General features: G+C 39.9%; 1 protein-coding gene across 8 annotated transcripts in view; it reads left to right on the forward strand.

The window, feature by feature from the left end:
• The window catches only part of ENOX1 (ecto-NOX disulfide-thiol exchanger 1), a 366,853-nt gene that overhangs the window by 202,050 nt on the left and 141,437 nt on the right, over positions 1-23,366 (forward strand). For 5 of the 8 annotated variants that reach the window (XM_054052495.1, XM_054052503.1, XM_054052447.1 and 2 more), the window contains one exon: positions 23,035-23,169. In XM_054052495.1, coding sequence (XP_053908470.1) covers positions 23,160-23,169 — 10 coding nt within the window. In that variant the 5' untranslated portion in view covers positions 23,035-23,159. Of the gene's footprint in view, positions 1-7,332; positions 7,444-23,034; positions 23,183-23,366 lie in introns of all 8 variants that reach the window. The other 3 variants (XM_054052479.1, XM_054052488.1, XM_054052455.1) reach the window with 2 other exon arrangements.

The raw sequence follows: 23,366 nt of genomic DNA on the forward strand, positions 1-23,366 counted from the left end.
GAATTCGCTTTACATGACTATTTGTGGGAAGCAAACAGAAAAGGAGTTTGTGTTCAGCCACAATAAATTCATTGTTAATTTGAAGTGAATATTTATAACTTTCTTTTTACTGTTTGCCTGACACTACTAACAATTAATTTGGTATTCAGCTAATTCTGCCCAGCCTATGCTAGTCAGAATTTTCTGTCCCTTTGTTTCCAATACATTTCCTACACACTATTTTGTCCTTAATGCCTTTATAGCTTGTTTATTGGAAACAGGTTTTTAATTATTTTTCAAGAGTATTGGAGATCTGATTTAATGAGCAATTGTTAGATATACTAGGGAGGCACATTCACCTGATTAATATGATAGTTAACTGAGCAACAAAATTACCTCTTGAAGAAACAGTTGTACACAGAATTTAAGCAGTAATGAGTAAATGTAAGAAAGTTTGAGGGAATATGAAGAAAATATTTGAAGAAAAATCACTTAAAATAAGGTACCCAGGAAGCTGAAGGCTAAGTATAAATATACAGTGATAGCTTGCTGGTTAGTTGGTTGGTTGATCTGTTAATTATTTTCATGTGCGCATACACATACCTGTATTTATTAGGAGACAGATAATATAGGCCTGACTGAAAAATACTGCACTGGAGTGACAGGGCATTGAAGGACTGTGGAAAACACCAAGGAGGTTGGCCTTTCAGGTGTGTGTTGAAGATGAAATTGTTCTGCAGCCAACATTTTAATTGCATGTAGTGCTGGCTTCCAGCTTCAATACTAATGTGTATTTTTGGAAACAGATCCATCTTTTGGGAAACGGGTCTTTTCTCAGAGAGAGGAAGGGAGAAGAAGTTTGGCACTCTTTAGCTGGCAGGGCTCACAGTGAAGTCTTTCTTGTGTTACCAGCTTGCTCCTATCAGCAGCATTTAGGTTCTTAGTTTGCAGGCTTGTGGTCAGCTTAAAGGATCAGACTAGCAGGATCACTATGGAGTTTTAGTACAAGTTATTTCCACTCGTGCATTTGGATGGTATCTTCCTTCTTCTTTGATAGCAGTAATTGCAAAAGGAGATGTCACGATGGGGCCTGAGCAGGAACTCATAACTAGAACATTCCTGCAGAGGATTGTGGCATCTGTGGAGAGAAGAAGCACAGGGAGGTTAGTGGGAACACGGTGCACTGAGGCCAAGAAGTGGCACAGCAACAGACACAGACAGAAGAGAAGAGTTGGAGTGTGTGTGCTAGAGGAAACACACAGCTCAGCTGATATCTTTGTTATGTAGCTTCCAGCTTTGCGTATATGATGGATATTTGCTCAGAAGACAGTAAGTGCAGAATGTTCTAAAGTCATGGCATGGTGTAAGCCATCCCACTCACTAATGTACTGGATTGCTCATCACCTCACACAGCCCTTCTGTTTTCAAGTCAGAGTTGGTGACTTTGTGTCTCCACTCACTTGTATATCATTGAGGACAGGAGCTTTTCTTTCCAAAGGAAAGGTGAGCTGACTTTTTGTATGGGAAGTTGCATTCTTGATCACATGCTTTTAACCAGATGAGAGCTGTACAAGTTACAAAAGGCTCAGCTTAGGAAAACAAACAAATTGGATTTCTGTGCCATGCAGTTTCTTTGGGAGCAAAAAGTGAGGAGAATTTAAGATACTTTGTGAAGATCAAAACTAAGTGAAACTAGTCTGGACACATTACTGAAAATTTAAGAGGTTTTGAAGAAAATAGAGAAAAATGAGAAGGCAATTAACTTACACCCACTTGAAAGTGGACGATGCTCTTGAGAGTGATGAGCACCCTGCACCACCTCCACTGGTTCATCTCATCTCTGTTGTGACAAGTGACTTGGACAATTCTTTGCAAAGTGTTTTTAATTCCTTTCCTGACTTGCATGATGGACAAATAAATTACTTTAATTATACTTTGAAAGCTTATTTCAAAGTCAGTCGGGTTACTGGTCTGATGGTTAGAGAATCAGACTAGAATTCAGCAATCTGGATGCATTTCTGATTGCTGTGTAGCTTTGCTTTAGCAAGTCTTTAGCAGGTGACTCTTTTTTATCAGCGCCTCATTTTATTGTCTTCAAAAAGTAAATAATGATCCCTGTGTTCCACCCATGCCATCCTGGCTTACCAATTTAGCCAGCGGGATTTCTGGAGCTATAATACCTGTGCCTTGGGTCAGCAGTGCTCCAGCCTCCTTGAGGCATGTCAGCCTTCTGTTTCAAAAGCTTTTTTATTGCCTGGCTTGAAGGTAAATTTCCAAGTGGTGTGTGGATTTGGGTTTTACTTGCCCTTTATTGTCTTTTCTATAGTCCTTTCTTAGATCGATTTTGTAGAAGACCCAGAGTGCTTGCGAGAGCTTGGTGGCTGTGCGGGATAGCTTGGAGCATTTCAGGTTGCCTTCTGGAAGCCTAAGATGGTCCTCAGTTCAACATAAAAACTGAGCACATGCTTCGTCTCTGCCCATTCAACAAATGCTTTAGGTATAAACATGTTCCAAAGTGTTTTGCTATAGATGGGCGAACTCCAAAATGTGCTACTGTGCTTTGCTAGATAAGGATCAGTTTTTGTCTCTGAGAGAACAGACACATTACTGTTGCCTGCGTTCCTAGGTAAGAGGCCTTACACTTTGCTATATAAGTGGCAGCCAAATCAGAAAGTATTTTTAAAAATTGTTTCCAGACATGTAAATACAGATTATTTAGTGTGATAATTTATGCCTGTATTACAGATTAATGCTATCAAGCTAAACTCTGTAATGGTACCCACTGACATTAATCATGTGGTTTTATTCTTCAAAACCAACAGTATTCTGTTTTAAAATTTTCTTCTCTGAAGAATCTGCTGCTTAATGCAAACTGCTTTCATGAAGGACATAATAAATGGTCGAGTCCAAGTTTTTCTTTTTCTTATGTTCAATTTAAAATACACATTATGATAAGAGAGCTGAAGTAGTATAGTTTATGCATTTTAATGCAGAAAGGTCTCTTATTTTTTAAGAAAACCTTCAAATTAGTTAAGCAATTGCTGATTTGAAAAATAGTTAATAATGCACTACACTATCATCTTTGAAAACTTTGGAAGTTTAATATAATTTAACAGATAGTCATTTACATGTGATTGCAACTTGCCCTGAACCCAAAGCTGTAAATCTGATAAACAACAACAGGAAAACTGGGAGATCTGAAGTACATGCAAAGCATCCCAGCCTGCATGCATCTACTCCTGTATAAATTACACATGGAAAACTATCAAACCTGGGCTTTTAAAGTGACAGAACAATGTAGGAAGAAAATCTACAGCCAAAATTAGTAAAAGCAACTCCTGTCTAATATTATGTATAAATACATGTATATGCATACATACATGTACTTACATCCAGTATGATATGTATTCAGACCTGACATAGAAGTGTGAATGACAAAAGTGCTGTACATTCGGCTTCTGAAAAACTTCCTGCCTTAACCGTGGAGTTGCCTTCTCTCACCCCTGTCACCAGACTTACCAGTCACATTTGTAAAGCTCAACTCTTTGCCACACCAGTGCTGAAAGGAAAATTTGGCATCGTTTCCTACTTTGTAACTGAGGCCCTTTCCCTAATTTGCTTGACACAAATACAACCATCTTCATCCCTTGTATTTTTTTCCAGGTGAACAGTCTGCAACTCTTTCAATAAAATGGAATTATTTTTTCCTTTCTGTGACCCAAGTATGACTATTTCTGGTATGAGGCACGTAACAGAAATGTGTTTGCCAAATTCTGCTGCCTCTTTCCTTCTATATGGGAAAGCTTTTCATTGAAATGGGAAAAACAAATGAATAGAGTCCGCCAGTGCCGCATGCCTCCTGTCTGTGAGCATCCCCACCCTGGGGACATAGGCTGTGTTACCGGCTCGGGGGAATGGGTTTAGAGGAGCCCTTTGTTGAAATATTGGCAGCACATCACTGGACTTGCAGTTGTTGCAGATGGAGCACTTTGCCGAACAGATGGATTCTCAGCTTTCTGAAAGAAAGGGAAGGTACTTGATGTACCACAGTGGGAAAGGAGGGGGGGTATTCTAGGCATATGGAGAGGCAGGAAAAAAGGCACACTCTGCGCTTTTCGGTGCACTTGATGCCTAGCAACCTGTCTCTGGCAAACTTGGTAAAGTATAAGCACAATGCTCGGTGAGAAAATGAAGCAATTGTAACAGACATGGAGGAAGTAATTTGCACAGGAGCAATTAAAATGAAGGCAGAGTCTAGAAAAAGCCGGCTCTCCTGAGTGTGTAATGAAGTATTATATGCTAGGTATGGGGAAGTGCTCCTGCTCGGGATCAGAGGTTTCACTCTATTAAGGCACAGGACTAGTGCCAGAATAGTATAACTGGAACAGAGGACCGGTTAATGTTTCAAGGTGTATTATGTTGTGAAAGAAACTAGATATAAATGTTACCTGCCACTGTGAAGCCAGGAATTCCCATTTTCCAGCAGTGTATGCATCAGTTTTGAACTGTGGTGGTGCAGTTTGTACAGCGACATCATTCAGATGCCACGTTGCCTTTTTTTCTTGCACTCTTCTTCCTCCTCTCCTCATCTCCCCATTTTGTTCATACCTCATTCTATCTTAATTGTTAGGGGAGAATCAGTTCTGGGCAGCACCCAAGAGCATGCAGTCCTGACTCAAAATGATGTTATCTGATCCAATATTTACTCCTAAAATCTTCATGCAGTTGCCAAGTGGAGTGTGACAAGGAAGCAGCATGAACTGAAAGAAGTCAACGTATCTTTGTATTGTGTGTTAACTCTCTACAACTTTTCAGTTGCTTCACACATGCATAGAGTTAGCAAAAATACTGTATTGATTGTCGTACAATTTAGGATATGATGATATTGGAGTTTAATCTTTATTTCTACCTCTTAGCTTATTTAGACAATTTCAACACATCTTGAATGCAGACATTAAAGCTGTTTAGCAATTTTAAGGATGCCAAAGGCCTCGGAAAGCCACACTTTCTGAGAAAAATGAGTGTGATAAAGGGCAAAAAATGTCAAGGCTCTTTCTAAGTATGAGTTGCTGCTGAAAGCAGCTATGCTTTCTTAAATATTGGCTCTGGCTTTTGTTTGTACTCAGAGTGACTATATGTCTGGAGCAACAGATATGTCTGAAGTCTTTTTCCTAAAAAATAGAGTGAACTGGATTATATGCCCACTTGTGCATCAACTGTGTTTCATTTTGCAGGACTGAATTCTCAGGGAGGCTCAGAGATAAAATAAACAAGGAATCCCATCATGAATTTTAGTATGAACGTTTTTCACATCATTGTGTCTGGATCTCTGCCAATTTTCAGCCCTATAATAAATTAATACCAACCCACGCAGAAGAGAAAGGAAAAAAACCCTAACAACTTCTACAAGACAAAAACATTGGGCAATTTTTATTGAGAAACAAGTGGCCAAGAATAATTTATTGGAAAAGTAATTATCTAAAGAGAGAGTGGGCTCTTCTCTGTAATTGGAAACGATAACATTTTGCAGCCTTACTAAGCACATTATAGGAGGAGCATCAGCACTTTGCTTCACCAACCTGGTTAAATCAAATATAAAGTTAAGATGTTGTTTCCTCTTGTTCTATGTCTCCTTACGCTCAGTACTGCAATTGAGCCCACATCTCTCTGTGGCGAAATCTAATCTGGCTGCCACAGGACCTGAGAAACTCGTGGAGGTGATGAGCCAGGGTCTTCATTCTGCATTGTGTGTCTGGCTTTATTGAATCTCTAGTCACCCTTAGATAATAAATATTTCATATGTTGGACAGGTGAAAGGTTTCATTCAGCTACAGATCTGCTTCCAAGGCAACCGATTGCTGTCATTTGAACAGTTTAAACATGTTCAAAACAAAGCTAGCTTTCTGGTTTTCTCCTCTATGATTTTATGTGTAAAGCATTATCTGTGTCCGTCCTGTCCCTCCTGCAAGCAGATACAGAAAAGCCAATAGTACTAACAAGTAATTCTAAACAATTTATAACCTAAATGTATTCTCTCTACCAGTCAAGGTGGAATGAAAAATGCCCTTTCATTTTAAAAGCATGGAATAAATACCTAGAAATATGAAATTGCCTAAGTTAGCATCTATAAATACTGTAAATGCAAACAATGCATACAATCACAGTACTACATTATGCTTTACAGTATGTTTCTTTATTACAATGCATGTTTCCCCAATACAGTAATTCCTTATACAGTTGGGATTTTTTTTTGGAGGAGGGGCAGTACCCCAAGTCTTTCTATGAGAGAAGTTACTGAGAAGATTATTAGCAAAATGTCTTTAGCTGCATCTAATTTCTGCAAATGTCAGGGCTTGTGACATATCTTCTGGGAAATGTCTGCTGTATCCTTTACATCTTGCAGCTGAAGAAGCTCTTCTGAAGTATAGATTTGCTTGCTCTTCCTCTGCACATTTCCAAATGAATAGGGCAGCTGCCCTCCCTCCTCCTCTCAAACCCTCACAATGTCCAGACTTTCTGACTCGTGCTGTGCTCCATGTCCAGCCCTAGACTAATGTAAGCATCCACAGCTTACGACTTCAAGAAGTGCTTCTCTTTCCTATCTGCTGTGATGAAAGGACAATTCTGTTGGAGTACTGTGAAATTTTGGTAGGCAGACTCCAAGTAAAGAGATTTTCTACCATTTCATATCAGGCTCAGAGGCATTTTTACTTGCATCTGACCTTCTGCACAGGTGTTCCCATAATGCAACTATGGCAGAAAGATGACATTTCTCCAGAAGACATGTTTTAGGAAGTAAGATGGAGAATACATCTCAAGGGGAGGTTGACAGGTTTTAGGCATTCTGATGATGATCCTTGCATAGGTGGCTTGTTTAATGTCACTGTCCTCTCTACTTACTGTACAGGTGCTTTGCAGGGCTGCTGTCTTTGGGAACTTGTAGGATGTTCTAGATCAGTCCAGAAAGACTGACATTACTGCTATTCTGGGTTTAGAGGGGACATGGGATGTGGGTATGGTTTGTGATAGGCTTCTTTGTGCCTGCTAGCTCCGTGGCTGATGCTCCTGTTAGAAACAATTAAATTATATCTGACCTTACATCCCTCTCCCTTCTGTTTCCAGGTGTTTAGATTTTAGCCAGCACGTCTCTGGTTAACCCCTCCTCACTGCTGTTTATTTCCTGCCACTCTACAGACACACCACTGAGCATTAAGTATGTGAACTCAAAGACGCTCCCTCTCTCCTGTACAGTCTTAATAGCAAACAGTCATGAGCCGGGCTTCTCCAGGCAGAATTATTTCTACCTGGGAAACATAGGCTTCAGGAGTACGTCCTTTCTCTCACCCTTTTCAGATTGCATTAAAAGCATCCACTTCAAGAAACTACAACTGTGTTTATTCAAGTGTTGAATTTGGAAGTGGTGCCGGGATCCCTGCCACAGCATGCTTGAACCGTGAAACCCAGGTCAGTTCCATTTTTTGGTTTTCATGTACTGGCACAGCACTGCAGCGGTTTGAGCTTCCAGGTCTCTGTGGGAGCAATACCTCTTTTAACATGCAGAAAACATCGTATTTGATTTTATAACCTAACTTCTTGTGTTTCCTGGGTTGTTTTTTTTTTTTGTTCTACTAAACCAAAATGTCAGGGTGGCATGTCAGCAAACACAATGCATTCAAAAAGAATCATGCTGACAGGCTCAAAAACTAAGTGCTGTCTTTTAAACAGGCAGGAACAGCTCAGATTTTCCTTCCTGCCCACCAGGCTATCCCAAGACCTGAGGGGACAGCTGTACTTCATCTGCCTTTTGCTCTGTCACTGTGGCTGCTGGCTATTGCACTACATAACACAAACTCAGACTATGAGAGGATAATAAGTTTCAATCACTGTTCACTGAAGCTGACCTTGTGATTCAAAGGCTACTGACTCAATAGCCCCTTAGTTTTGTCATTGAATAAACCCCTTCTCTGTCTTCCATCTTTCTGTAGTATTAAGGATTTTTTCATATTGCTAGAGAGAAAGGTGCTGTGAGAGCTCTTGCACTGTCTGCAGCTGATGGGTGATGTTACTTAGGGTTGCCTGAAATACTTTCTAAGGAGGCTACTTTTGTTAATAAGTCTACTCTAAGTCTCACGCTCCAAATTTCACTCAAGCTGAGTTTGCATTTTTTAAATTCCACATGCATAGTCTTTCACTAGAGGGTAGATTTGCATATGGGCAAGTAAAGGTAGCAAGATTTGGTACCTGCAATGTTTGTTCCCCCCAAGTGTATATCGGATGACTCTGTTTGAATACACAGGACTGTTTTTCTCCTTACTGGGAAAATATCTGGAGGCAGCAATGCTTTTGCAAGGAAATTTGTTGGTATTTTAATGTGGTGTGGATTGAGCTTCCCTTTAATTTCAATCCCCTGATCCCCAGGGGTTGTATGATGTTGCTGCAGCGCTCTTGGAGTAAGTGTTCCTCTCAGTGAAAGTTGTGCTACTCTCATTTTTTTTGTGTTTCATACAATGGGTGAAGAACAATCTGGAATACACCTAAACATGGACTTACCATCACTGAGAAACAGGCAGTTAAAGCCATTGTCCCCTTCCATCACCAAACAGGAGTCCAGAGAGCAAACACTGTCTCCAGCCCCAAGTCTGCCCCGGGTCTTCTGCAGTACATTGACTTGCTCTGCTTCTAAGCACGTTGCTTTTCTTTTCAACTTTTTTTTTTTCTTTGTGCATTTGTCCCTTGACTAATTATTTTAGGTCAAGTCTGCAACAGCTGAACAGAATATAGAAAACGTATTGCTCTGTGATCTTCCTGAGACGGGAAAATTTGTATGAAAAGATAAATATCTTTTTTAGGTATTATATTTATCAAAGACAATGGGGAGATAAGTTTTGAGTGACTGAAAATTTCATAACGGCACCATTAAGTTTTAATTACTATTGGCAGCCAAGAATTGCCTTTCTGGATTAACCAGACACTCTGCTTCGGGCATGTGCATAGGTGGCAGAAAGTGATAAAGCTGGTGAAACCGCACCTCTGGGAACATGTAATGGGATCTTTCCTGTGATATGCAAATTATGCTGCCAAGTTGCTGTATAAACAATTCATGGGAGAAGCGGCGAGAGGCAGTTAAATAGCTGGATCACATATCAAAGATGAAATCCATCACTGGGAATGGAAAAAAATGCATCAAAAGAGTGGGTTTGCTTTAAAAAAATAAATAAATAATTAAAATCTTTTGCCCAAAGCATGTAGATTCACTAAAGAATAAATAGCAAATGATTTATCACAATTGTTGCAGTTCAGAGTAAAAGAGCATGTAGAAAACCAGAGTGCACAGTTTGTAAAAACAAGTACTTTTTCTAGTACAAGTAATATAGCCAATAATGGTACTTTTTTTTTTCAACTGAGAAAAAAAGATTACTTCACAAATGTTAATTTGGTTACTCTTCAGGCAGAAGACGTGCACTGCTTACTTTCCAGTGATAAAACCGATCATGCCATTTCTATTCTAAGCATGAGCAATGATCTCGGGCAGCCCAGCAAAACATATTTCAGGGTCATATACAGCCATAGATCAATGAGTGTGTGCAAACCTTATTGACACCAGCAGAAGCTGAGCTTGTAGCTTCAGTCTGGGTTTCCATATTTTGTGTTTTATGCTGTATGAGGAAAGAATTCCAGCTAATCATACTCCCCCAATAAATCAAAGATTACTCTTTCAAAAATGGCATCAAATCCTGCATTGGACTTGCATCCAGCTACATTGTTTTTCCACAAAGGTCAATTCCTGCAGTACTTGTTTTCCCTCAGCCCTTTCCTTTATCTGCTATTCATTTAGGATCTAACATGGCTCAGCTGAAGCCAACTCAGAAGTCCCTCATTAACTTCAGTGAGATCATGTGCTAGAGTCCTAAGGGACCAGCAGCAGAAAAATTAAGAAGACACCAGGGAATATTAAAGCATCATGTGGCAAGGGAAACATTTTTGACCTGTGACTTTCTTTTGTTTTGCTGTGTAGTAGGAATGATACTCTAGATCGAGTGGTACAGTTGTAATGAACGGATGCTGCATTCAGCAAATGTATACGATTCTGTTCTATGTTTAATCACCCACGAAAGCTGTGTCAGATGCTCTTCCACCAGGAACAATATCTCCTAATTAACTGTAATTAAGGTATATTATAACAACAGGATGTAAAACTAGATGGATCTGTCTCTTGACATTTCAAATTTGGATATTTTTTTTTCTGCCAAGTCTCTTAATATGCTTCAATTAATGATAACAGAGGCCAGGCCATTCTCAGTGATGGATCTGCATACTTCAGTCTTAGTAACACTGGGAAAAGATGCAGCATGAATCTTTTGACCATTAAAGTCCCCTTAGGAACATGCACGGACCCCAATTAAGCTGAATTTACTGGCCCAGATGTTGATTACTAGGAAGCCAAGGGTCAGAGCTTGATTGCCTTATCCTGGAGAAGTGCAAAAGCTGTGCCAGAGACAACACAAAAATCTGCTGCCTTGTATTTGGGTTCTTCAGAGGATCTGTCACCATTTGTAGCAAGTATGGCATCTCTTTACATTCACTGAGAAATCACATGAAGCTGCTTTATTCATGCTCTATTCGAACAAGCAAATTTTTAACTTGAGTGAGCAATGAAGAGGTTTTATTATCATACAAGAAATTATTGCTTCTCCTCGGAACTCTGGCAAACATCATGACATCAGCAACTGATAGTCATTTAGAGAGCTAATCAATAGTGAAGGTTAGGTATTTTATTTGTATAAATAGCTTAACAATTAAAACTTCTAAAATTGTTTCTGAATGAAAAGAAATTGCCAACTTAAATATGAGTATTTCATAGTTCAGGCATTTCTGGCCATGTAATTAAACTGAATATGCTGCTCGCTTGCCCCTAGCCACAGTTGTCCTGAAGGAGATTAACAACATTGAATTTTTATGAAGACCAAAATCTTGTTTATACCCTGAAATATGGACTAACACAACAATGAGCTACAACTCCATCTGGCAACTCCTCCTGAGTTTGGTGATGCTTCACTGTGTGTCAGTGATGTGCTTTGCAGTGTCACCAGCCTGTGGGATGTGCAGTGAGTTCACTGTTTCAAAGATGTGCATAGCTGAAATTTGGTTTCTGCAGTGTTTTGTATGGTGTATTTGCCTGAAGTAATTTTTTAGGTGTCATAAAGCATATGCAATCAGAAGGTCTTGTGTAAAACATTGGGGAAAAAAAGCCGAAAAGCACATCTCCCATCCGATTCCAATGTTATGATCAGGATTTAATTTTAGTGATCTACTATATTTTTTTATTTGTCATTTATTTTTAGCTACCTCAGTTCCCTGTAACTTCCTAAAGAAAACATTTCACAATTTTATTTCAATTGTGTTCCCAAGCACAATGTATTCTCAGCTAAGTCAGTTACTGTCAGAAATGACATGATTACAAACTTTTAGTTTTCTTTTAAGGTCCTAGTAAATAATTCTTTTGAAGTCTCATATTTTGTTTTCGTCTTGTGTGCTCATGCTCACTTGATCACACGCAGGAAATATTTTTGTACTCTGCTGCTATGCATGACTAAGAAAGGAACTGTAGATAGAATAAGATGAGATACAGGCTGTAATTTACACCTGACAGAGTGTGAATTTCATTGCGAATCCTTTTAAAGGAAACTTGCTGTTTTCTCCACGTTCAGATAGACAGTTATTCCATTAGAAATTATGGTCAATGTCTTTTTTGTTTGTTTATTCTGCTCTGCTTTAGTTTGGATTTTTAGTAGGAAAAAGGTGTTCCTCAACCTAATGCAATCCTGTGTTATCTGCAGGCCCAGGTCATGGTCCTGTGGTGCTCGGAATACCCCATGAGCAGAGAACAGTCTGACTAGGCAAGATTAATAATGTGCGAGATAAAGAAAGTATTATCACACCATTTCATGGGTGGGGAATTAAGGCATAGACAGTTTAAATTATGTGCCCAAGATCTATTGTAGAGCTGTGTGAGGAACAGGAATCTCCTGGATCCTCATCCGATTACTCTTCCATTTCTAGAGAACTGAAGACCACTTATTTGTTTTGGCTGAACTGCAATTTTGGATAGTTTAGTAGACATTTGGAGATAGAAAAGGTGTATTAGTCTTCCCTACTGAAAGAAATATTAGCAGGCAATTAAAAACATAATAAATGGAACCCATTCAAGCTACTGCATTTGCTGTTGCTCTGAGCTTCAGGCAAGAAGGAATGTAAAGGTCATTTAACCTGACCACTTATATATCACGGGCTACTAGTGTCACTCAGGCACTGTTAAATTAAATCGTGTATTTTAGACAGAGATACACTGGTCTCAAAAAATATTTTCTATTCAGACTGTAAAATCAAAGTACAGGACTTTGTCTCTACATGTATCTGCTTTGCATGTGCAGTATCACATGGATAAGCAAGGGCAGTTCGTAGAATCATGGAATGATTTGAGTTGGAAGGAACTTAAATATCATCCATTTCCAAAACCCCTGCCATAGGCAGGGACATCTTTCACCAGATCAGGTTGCTCAAAGCCTCATCCAGCCTGGCCTTGAACACCTCCAGGGATGGGGCGTTCATGACTTCTCTGGGCAACCTGTGCCAGAGCCTCACTACCCTCACAGGGAAAAAAAATATTGCTGGTATATAATCTAAATCGCTCTTCTTTCATCTTAAAACCATTAACCCTCATCCTGTCACTGCACTCCCTGATAAAGAGCCCCTCCCCAGCTTTCCTGTAGGCCCCTCTAAGTACTGGAAGGTGCTATAAGGTCTCCCTGGAGCCTTCTCTTCTCTAGGCTAAACAAGCCCAACTCTTTCTGCCTGTCCTCATATGGGAGGTGCTCCAGCCCTCTGATCATCTTTGTGGCCCTCCTTCTGTGTTGTAATCCCTTGCATTATCACAATTACTTTGATTAATTTGATACCTTGGAGCTTAAAAGAGCAAACAACCTTTAACAACATGAGCAGAGATGGTACCAGAGAGGCATCAATACTGAGCCTGTACTCTGTTCTCCTTCCTGTGTGCCAGAATTGCTCTGTGCTGCTTTAAGGAGGGTATAGAGTGTTGGCAACTGAGCTACACTGGGAAAAGCTGAGGGATGCTGCTGTGCCCCAGCACCCTTTACACAGGCTATGTCCTCAACACAGTCAAGAGGTGAAGTCAAGATTTAGTCCCAGGAGAACATGGTACAGGAGTTTGCTGGATGACTATATAAACAAACAAGTCAAAAGCCATCAGTTACCATATTCATAGCCACAGGCTAAATGCTTTATTCATAATGTTGCAGTGAAAGTATTAACACTGCATTTGTTTAAAAAGTAACTAGTAAGCCATTTGTGACCCTTATAATACATATGGGAAGCAGCGCTCTGCTGGTTTACACTGGTTACGTTCTGCTTTATATTTTCCAGAGGGCCAATTTGCAAGGATTTTTACTGCGGTAACAAATGCTATTTATGATTATAAGTAACTAATTTACCAAAGTTTCACACAGTGACTTCATGGCTTCCATTACACAGTTGAAGATTCTGCAGATTTTCTGGTCTTGTTGAATTTGGGTTGTTTTTGATTGTATCTTGAAGCCTAGAAATACTGCATTACAGTAAAGTAAATACATTATTCTGGTTATTGCCCTTGTTATTAGAAAACATTTATACAGTGCAGTAAATTTACCTTGTACTTTACCAACATAGATAAAGGCAAATTCTCTGCCCTGAAGAGCTTATAATTCAAATAAGACAAGACAAACAAATGTACAGCACTTCAGAAAAAGAGTGCCTGAAAGGATTATTAACTACGTGACAGGTGTGGAGGGCTTGCATAAGGAGAGAGGGGGGTGCTATCATCATCAGTGTTCCTAATTCTGCATCACAATAGCATCTTAAAAGTCTCAAAGGCATGAAAGCCTGGCTGCATGAAGTGCTGTGCAGAAGCCTGGCAGGAGGGTAGCCTTGCCCCTGGATCTCAGAGCACTGCTGGCTTGCTGACATCCCTGCCCAGAGGGCTCCTGGCTAAAGCCAGCATCAGTCCAATTACAGCACAAGAAGTGCTGGGTCTCTAGTAGGTTTTAGCCCTGCCTCAGGGAAAATCCATATGATTTCCTGCCCTGAAGTGTTATAATTACGGTTGGAGAAAGCAAATACACATACAAGAAAGCGTTTCAGGAAAAGGAGAGTGGAAGGGTTGTCAGCTGTGTATAGCAGGACCACCTGGAAGGAGGGCTTTTTGCGTCATTGTATTCACCATGATCTACAACTCAAGCCTCTTCTGCCCTGATCCCCTGACAGCTGGTTACAAGGGAGAAGCCTCAAAATATTTTTTCTTGCCTTATCATAGCAGATGCACAGTAACTGCTGTTCTCCTGATCTGACCTTGTGTTAAATATGGGATTGCTTCTCCACCAGTGCAAGAGAAAGAAGGTGTCTGAGTGTCCCATGAAGAAGATTACACATGCAGAATGCGTAATATTCCTAAATTTGCAGCCCTACAGCAACTTGTTAGTGATCCCATACAAAACTGTTCAGAAAACAGACAAAATTCCTGGCTTCACTAGGGAGCACAAAGAGCCTGGAACTTCTGCTCCTTTTCGTGTGAGGTGGGAAATCTTTTTTTTGCTCTTTTACCCACAGCAAGAAAACTAGGAAAACAGAAAGGACAAAGGGAAACTCGTTGCAGCTGTCCTCACTTCCTAATCAAAATAAGATGCTGCCCGCAAGCATGGCATGAGCTTGGCAGTGTTAGGTTTTCAGTTGGACTTGACGATCTCAAAGGTCTTTTCCAAACTAAGCAATTCTATGATAAAGAAGGTCAGTAGCATCCTGGGCAAGACTTATGGGCAGAAATAGGGGACTGTTGTAGCTGAAGGGTGTATTGAGTCCATAGTGATCTTTAAAACAGGAGGTAAAAGGAGCAAGAGAGTTAAGTGTCTGGTAAAGAAACGGGATTGAGAAGATGGGTTTCTTCTTAAAGTAGGTAGTATAGGTCCAGGATCAATTCTTCCTCCAGAGAAGAGGCAGATGTAGGGCATTAACAGTTGTAGGAAATGTATTTGAGTGGGCATCTCCCGTTGTCAAACACGAATAGTCATATGTTGGCATATTCACTGCAGATGGGCAGGAAAAGAAATGAGAAACCAAACCATCACTCTCTATAAATATCCATATGTGTATGTATTTGGGGACATTCTTACGAGGTATTGCAAACTGACTCATGATTTTTGTTCTTCTGAGGTTCCTATGCTGGAGTTATCAGGCAGGCAAAGGACAAGACTAGGAGCCAAGTCCCTCGGGACTGAGTGTCTTGTTGAGATTAATACAGCACGCAGGTAGCTAAGTGATGGTTGGGATCCCAGGGCACAATTCGCACAGCCCAGCTCATTTAATCCCATGGGTATCTGACAAAGCAGATGTCCACACCCAAAACTGCAGTGTAGATGTCTAGCCAGAGAAGTGAAATGCATACCTCTAGGTGTGTTTCATTGCCTAGCAAGGTAGGTGTCTGAAACAGGCCGTTGGAAGTGTCTTGTTCTCCCCATTGACAACAAAGGCAGTAGAAAATCTCAGGCATATGCATCTGCATTAGTTGAAGTTAGGTGAGTACAGCACATTATAACAGACAATACTGTCTTGGCTGTGAAGATATATTTGGATGAGGGAATGGCCTGTGGCAGACTGAGGCAAGAAATGTGCCTCTGTTGTAAGGGGAAATGTGGAATCAGTGGATGGAAACAAAAACAGACCAAACACAAGTGAAAAAAAAAAAGCACAAAAAAAAGCAAGAAAGAATATTGTGAAGTAGATGGAGAAGAACAGAACGTATGCTAAGAGAAATGGAAGGAATATAGGATAGAGAGACGAGGGAGCATACTACCAATTCAGAGCTTGTAGTTGGCAAAAGTATCCTCAGTGTGATATGTTAAGAGGGGATGGCGGGTTCTGGATTGAGGACAGATGTAAATTGAAAGAAGAGGTTCTGAGCTTTTCTCTCTAGCAGAATTTATCACCAGAAACCTTGAATTAAAACAAAAAAACCCAAACCTAAACCTCCTTCCCAGCATTTTACTTATCAGGCATCACTGAGAGGATGCTTGGTAGTCTTGCTTAAAATTTTGATCAGTATGACTTTGGATAGCTTCAGTACTCTGCAAAAAAGTGTTCTGCAGATCACCCAGGCACTTAACCAAGGACACTTAGATGTCACCTCTTGTCACAATTTGTTCCAGTGCTAAATCTGTATTTTAAAAGTATGAAAATGGTTTGATTAACAAGGATTTCTTTTCCCATCAATCTCTGAAAAGACAGACTGCTTTACTGCAAGAGTTCAGTTATACAGGCTTTGAAGGAGAAGAAAAATGATAATGAGTGCATTTTTGAAACTTCTAAAAAGTTACTTAAAATAGATTTTTCCATATGTAATGTTGCTATGTGAAGCTCAACTATCTACTGGTCTTCTGGGGCTAAAAGAGAGTAATGTGTGTTCATTTGGAAATTCAGTAACAAAGCTTCCCTGACTCTAATAGACTATATGATACCGTCCCTGGGGCTCTGCCACAGACAGGGCTTACCCATCAAGCTGTTCATTTTTTCAGGAGGTGGCATGGAAGTGATTTTTCCTTAGGTTAGCCAAGAAGCTAACATGCTAGTTTTGGAAGTATGTCCCAGCTTGCTTTGGTCTTTTTCTTAGTTTTTCTCTTTTTTCTTTTTCTAAAAAACCCCAACCAAACAGCCCTTTGTATTGCAGATGCTTGAAGCAGCTCTAGTAAATATAAGGACATCAAGTGGTAGAGTTGGATAAGGTATGTGTAAGTGTGGTGCATTTAAATAGATGTTCCTTCAAGCCCAGATAGATAAAAAATATTATGTATTGCCTACTCATAAGGACTGGCCCAAGTCCTTTATGGCATCAAGAAGACATTCCAGTGTGTCTCACTTCAGTATTCAATCTTCCAGTGAAGTTGCTGAAGTGTGTTTACTCAAGACCTGCTTTGCGTGCTTTCTCTAGTTTCTGAAATAATGATATGGAATATCATGTCCCTAAAGCAGTTCACGGCCGTTAGTAGAAAAAGTTTAGCAAGACTTACTGCTGTAAGTGATTAAAAGATTTCAGAATATGTTTGGGTTTTTTAAATATAAATTCTTAAAATGCAGACATTTACAGGAATAATTTAGTCAGTAAGCTGCTGCCCTCTTAAGTGGGAAGCAAGTGATACACAACTGTAAGCTGTCTTGGCAGAGTGAAAAATGTAGACACAATCATCAATTCATAACAGCATTTTTTGATCAAGGAATAATCAGACCTGCTTTTATCAAAGCTGTGCTGCATTTCTAGTCTGGAAAGTTGCCCCCCCCAGATGATTTTGGAACTGCGCTTGTTTTTTCAATCACTAAGCTGGACTTCTATAATGCTTTGCTTAATGTGCCTCCAGATTCTGTTATTTATAGGCTTCAGCATATTCAGACTACAGCTGCTAAAATGCACAAAAAAGAAAAAGCACATTTGTAACCCGTTAAGACTTTGCTCTGAGATGCCAATGAAGTTCAGGATTTAGCATGAAATATTACCGGGTGACCTTTCAAGGAGCACCACAAGAGAACACCTGTTTATCCTGAAGATATGTGGTTCATTTTTTTTCATTGTTGAAAATTTCCAGCATTCTGCTTTCCGACGGAAATCTGGCCTTTGTGTGTACCATGTGTTATCTCCAAGCAGTGCCGGGGCAGAGGATTTAAGTAATGCAGCATCTCGAATGAGCAGTTCTTCCAGAAAATGTGTTTTGTGCGAACAAGCTTTGTTAAATTTAGAAGGAAATTGTAAATACATTGTGATTTTTCTCTAAGTTGTCTTAGTCCTATCAGTATGGCCATGATTTACTCATTAACTGTTTTTCACTGAAAATTGGTGGAAAGGATGCTTTGTAACTATGTAAAAACCTACATATTCAGTGTACGTAGTGAAAAGTGAAATCTCTTAATTCTGCAGCATCTGTTATATGAGTTTATAAGATGATAATGTAGTTTTTAATGGCATAATCTAGAATGAGCAAATGTGTTATAATTCATTCATAAGACAAAAAAATCAGAAGAATTATGTAAGTGAACACATAAACAGAGTTCCCATTTAGGCTCTAAGGGTCAAACCCTGCATATCGTCACTGGCTTGTGCCTAATGAAGCTGTTTTCTTAAGGAAAGAGCCAATTCCTTCAGAATCAGTCTTTGCTTCAAAGGCCTCCTATAAGAGAGAGTCATGACAAAACCAGGTAAACAGAGTGACTCTCTGGAGATGCTGGAAAGCAACCGGCTTCTCTTTACTACAGCTGTGTGGGTATGAAGTACATGTTAGATGCCTAATTAGGGCCCCATTGCAGAAAGTAAGACACTTTTTAAAAAATGCCTGGTACCTCATGTATTTTTTAATTAAATAGGAAATGGAACTTTGGCAAACTGTTGCAATAAATGTGCATTTTCCTTCGATTCTTTTTGAATTTCAGAATTTAGGAGAGTTTTTCCAGATGTTAGCACACCGCTGACAATGCAAATATATGAGTCAATGTCTCTTGAAACACTGCACATGCAATATTATTAATAAAAGCCATCTTTAGAGTCACATTCAAAGAGTTCTTTTTTTCATGTGTTACTGATAGGATGGCAGTGGCTCAAAAGTATCGTGTTCATTGTTGCTACTCCAGCTTTCTTCTTCAGCAGAGGGAAGGAAATGGATAGTGACTGACAGCAAATCCTTTTCTATGGTATTTCTTTTTCTTCCTTCTTTACTGGGCGTCCTGTCTGCAGCTAGAGAAATAAAAACACTGGAAAGAACCAGTGCAAAGTACTTGGTGTATTTTGGAAGACAGCTGGAGGTAGCCTGGTAAATGACCTGTACTTTGGCAGGTCAGGTGGAGTGTAACTAACCTAATAACCATGGTCTTATGAATCACAGTGAACTGTAACAAATGCTTCACACATGCTGTCCTTATAAGAACTGGAAAACTCGCCTAGATTTAAAAGTTCACAAGATACCACATCGCTCCTGCTCATCTGCGTTGTCTCAAGAACCAACACCAACAACATTAAATGTCTTTGCAACATGTAGTCCCAGGTTTCAAAAGGTTGATGGCATGGGTCTTTTCCTTGAAGGATTTAGTGGTCACTACAATTAGACAAAGAGGTGAAATGACTGAAGGTCAGCCAGCAGGCCAGTATCAGACCTAGGCAGAGAACCTCCTCCTTACATCCCAGGGCTGGCCCCTGACTCAGGCACTCCATCGAGCTTTGTTACCGTGGTGCATTTAATCAGCTGCGCTCCATGTTGTAATTCATTGTCTGTGTTGTTATGGATATCTAAAGGGTAGGATTTTAACTTAGCAATCTGCTGGGTTATTGAATTAGTTTTATGTTGTGTTAATTTCTTAGTCTCATGGCATTCATTGCCTGGTATAATTGATGCACAATATATAACCAACTTCTGTATTCATTTGGGTAACTGCATTTAATTGCCTAGTATAAAATAAGTGTACTAAGTACAATCTGCTATGACTGCTATGACTGAGAAGTGCTCATTGGTACAGACTTGACGGTGTTTGTCTTCCTGACAATCTGTAAAAGGCAAATCTAAATTCCTCCCATAATCCACCATCCAAGAACTGGTGCTTGCATTGTGTCTGCAAAAAGAGACACCACAAAAAATGTCCCATAGAATTGCTTTACACTGTTTGGCATTAAAATTTTGTTAATTAGAAGCTCTCAAGTTTGTATTAACATCCCTGTCACTCCTTCCCCAGCCTCAAGAACCAGCAGCACTCAGACTTTGCAGACTTTCTCCTGTAAATCAGGATTATGGCTTTATTTGCTTCTGAAGTTACTGTCCTGGAGTAAAGCTACTCCCTTGCACAAGTGTTCATAAACACGGAATTTTTTTACATATATCTTCAGGCCATTAATGCCCAGAGGAATACTAATGAGTTACAGATCAGGAATGCTTTCTAAAGTTGTGATTTCAGAGAAACAGTGTTGATTAATGTCTGCTCAGGATACGCTGGATCTCTGCCTAAGCTTACACTTTTCCTGCCTGTTTAACTAGTATCACAATGTTTCCTTCTATTTTTAAGAGAGCAAGAACCTTTATTAGTGTCTGAGCTATGCAAAGAAAAACTGATTTTACTTTAAGCATTAATGATACCTTCCCCCATCTGAATTTTCAAAAGTTTTTAAACAAAGAAATAATGATTGAGTCTAAATCAGTTGTTAAATCCCTGTGAGGTTATTTTGGCCGTATTATGTTGCTCTATGTTAATGTAACTAGTGAGCTGACAGTGCAAGGGATGCTTGCATTTAGTATTTTTCTAGAAGAGCTCATTTCTATAGGCTGTGTCCTTCTGGTTGTAGCATAATTTCTGCCTACAGCTTGCTGCATACTATTCAGTGTTCACAGATGTATTTATGCTTGCTATTCAACAGTCTTCCACTGACAACATAGCCCACAGCAGTTCTTAGTTAGATAGGACTAGTTCTATTTTAGGCTTCTCACCTGCTCTTTTGTGGTTTTTTTTCCCCTGCTTCACCCTGTACTGTGTCCAGTTTCTGTTGATAAAACAGTAGACTCGATGGTCAAAGAGAAAGCAAAACTGCCGAGAGCCAGTGTGGGCTATGAGAGTATGTTTCAAGCAAAGATTCCGCACACTGGCACAGTCGGCAGAGCTTGTGGCATAGCACAACAGGAATTTCATCAGTTAACTCACTGACTCTTCTTTATTTCATATTCATGCTATTCTGTTCTTCCTCTTCTGGAAGGGCTTTAACAAATATTTATGGCTAAATCATGAACGTATACCAAAATTCAAAGTATCTGGACACCCTGGTAGAAGGTAAAGCTAAAATAAAAAAAAAAGCCATTTATTAATTCCTAGTAGGCTGAGGTCCATTTGTCTAGCCCAGTTTCTCATTCTTTATGGACCACTTCCCATTTCTGGCATAGCTGGTACAACTGCCATGTGGGTTTTGGGGGAAGAGAAAGTAGAGTTTGGCAGCAGACTTCATTACGTCACCCAGAGCACACTTCACAAAGCAGTAAAACAGGTGGAGAGAAGGTAGCAGAAAGAGTCCGATAACCATTTACTGCACCTTATCCCCGTAATCCATTGCTGTCTGAGATGCCTTGTCCCCAAAATCATGGGGCAGCACCTCCTTCCTCCCCAATAATTAATGTGGTGCATTTATAGGAACAAGCAACTCGCACACAGCAAGGTATGAAGAGGCATTTCATCACTATTGGTTTTCAGTCATGCCTTCCTACATCAAGGCAACAAGGCTGCCAGTCATGGGAAGAAGTGAACCATTCTCATCTGGGCTATTTGGCATATATTTGCAAATCAGGATTGATTTGGGAATGGTTCATAAAGAGAGAAGGAGACTACTGTGTGAGAAATAACTTATTGACAAGGAATAATTCAGCCAGCTCTAACTTTGAAATAGATGTTTGTGGTCAGAGGTTTATAGCCTGGGTAGAAAGAGTTAAGTACACGTTTAAGAAGCTGAACAAGAGGCACCCAGTTTCTAAAAACTTGACATAAATCTCATGTGGCTTGCCTTATGTTAGTCACATTCCCTGCAGAGGACAATTCAATGGGGTTTTTTGGTGTTTATAGATGTTATTTAAAAGCTAATTTTGTCATAAAATTATTTTATGTTATGTATAATGAATAGTGGAGATCAAATAAGAATTGGAATTGCAAATTCAAATATTAAGAGTTGATAAATATTGACTTTTAAACAAGCCCACTGTAGATTTGAACAAAATGCTTTTTAGGCTATTATGCTGTTATTTGAAAATTACAACATACTAAGAAATGTACAGCATTGTCTGATCCTGGCTCTTTCTTCACTTTCACTGTTGTTGATGTGATCGTATTCCATGCACATCACATGGGGGGGGGGGGGAGACTGTGGGAGATGCTGGGCTAAAATATAGTGTGATCACGTTAATTGTGCCTTTTCTAAAGGTGAATTCTAGGGTTTGCATATTGGAAACCTCTTCATTAAGGTCCTTCAAGTACTTATTTTAAAGACAGCACAAGTATTTTAGGGCTGAACAAGTCACTGACACACACCTGCACAGCATTAATTATGCTCCTGAATACTTGGAAGCACTTGGTCAGTTGTTGGCCTCTAGTACCAAAGATTATATGTCAGAACCCCTAGGCAAAAAAAATAACATGGACTCTCTTTGCCCATAGCGGACGAAGGCTGACATGAATATATATGATCATCTTCATCCCAGCATTTTCTCCCTCTACTGTGAGTGCTGGGTGCTGGCAGCCTTTGGTCCCAGCTCTGACCCATTCACTCACTCAGCCTCCTTTCTGACCAGCAATGTGCTGACATGATGGGCTTCACAAAGAACAGAGAAAGATGTTGCTCTTATGTAAAATTCATGGCACATACCTGATGAAAGCAATGTGTTTTAGCTGGAAGCAGACACTCCACTTTGCTTCCAGCAAACTAACCTTTGTGAGCCAAAGGTACAACATTAGTTAAGGAGCAGGCATCATCCTCAGCTTTGGTAGGTTTTATTACTTTTCCATGTCTCTGTGGGCTCCATTCTGTAAGTCATTTCAGGATAACTATTTATTTTTCTCCTTTCACCTCAGAACGGGAGACTATTTCCTTGAAACTTGCAACATCAATTAATTGTTAAGAGTTGAAAAAAAAAGGTATTCATCCCTTAATATGTTCTTTCAGCTGATGCCTTCATGCTGCGGAGGCTGTTTAGCTGCTGATAAGACCTCATTTGTGAAGGGTTTTTCAGCAATCTTGACAGGTTCATACAAGGCACTGTTTGTTCAGCAGGCGAGGATGAGCATTCGTTGAAACGCCACTACAACAGCCACTAAATGCGTGCAAGGAGACTGGAGCTGGTGATCCAGCTGGAGTGGACAGGAGCTTCTAGTGGATTCCCAAAGCAGTCCGTTGTTTTGCAGCTATGTTCTGACTGCATCACTTGACAGCTGATTTTGTCTTTTCTCTTTCAGAGCCTGATGAACTGTGGGGGGGCCCTGCGTTCGGTGACATCCCATTTCAAGATGCTGTTAATACAGTAATTAATTGTTCCCAGCTGAAGAAGTCTAACAGGAGCAAAAGGAAGTGAGGAAAAGAAATGGCTGCTGGTAAATATCTCAGGTCTGCAAAGGCCATAAGAAAATAGCTGGAAAGAGCTGATTTCAGCTGTGACTGGGAAGGAGGGAAGCACAAATGTGTGATCACAATCCCTTAGCTATCCGACCCACTCTTCCTTCGCCATCCCAGGAAAATCCATACCTGGGCTCAGCTTATTCATGATAATTCTCCTTTGTTTTTAGAATAA

The sequence above is a fragment of the Cuculus canorus genome, chromosome 1, assembly GCF_017976375.1.
Source record: "Cuculus canorus isolate bCucCan1 chromosome 1, bCucCan1.pri, whole genome shotgun sequence".
In the NCBI taxonomy this organism is placed as follows: Eukaryota; Metazoa; Chordata; class Aves; order Cuculiformes; family Cuculidae; genus Cuculus; species Cuculus canorus.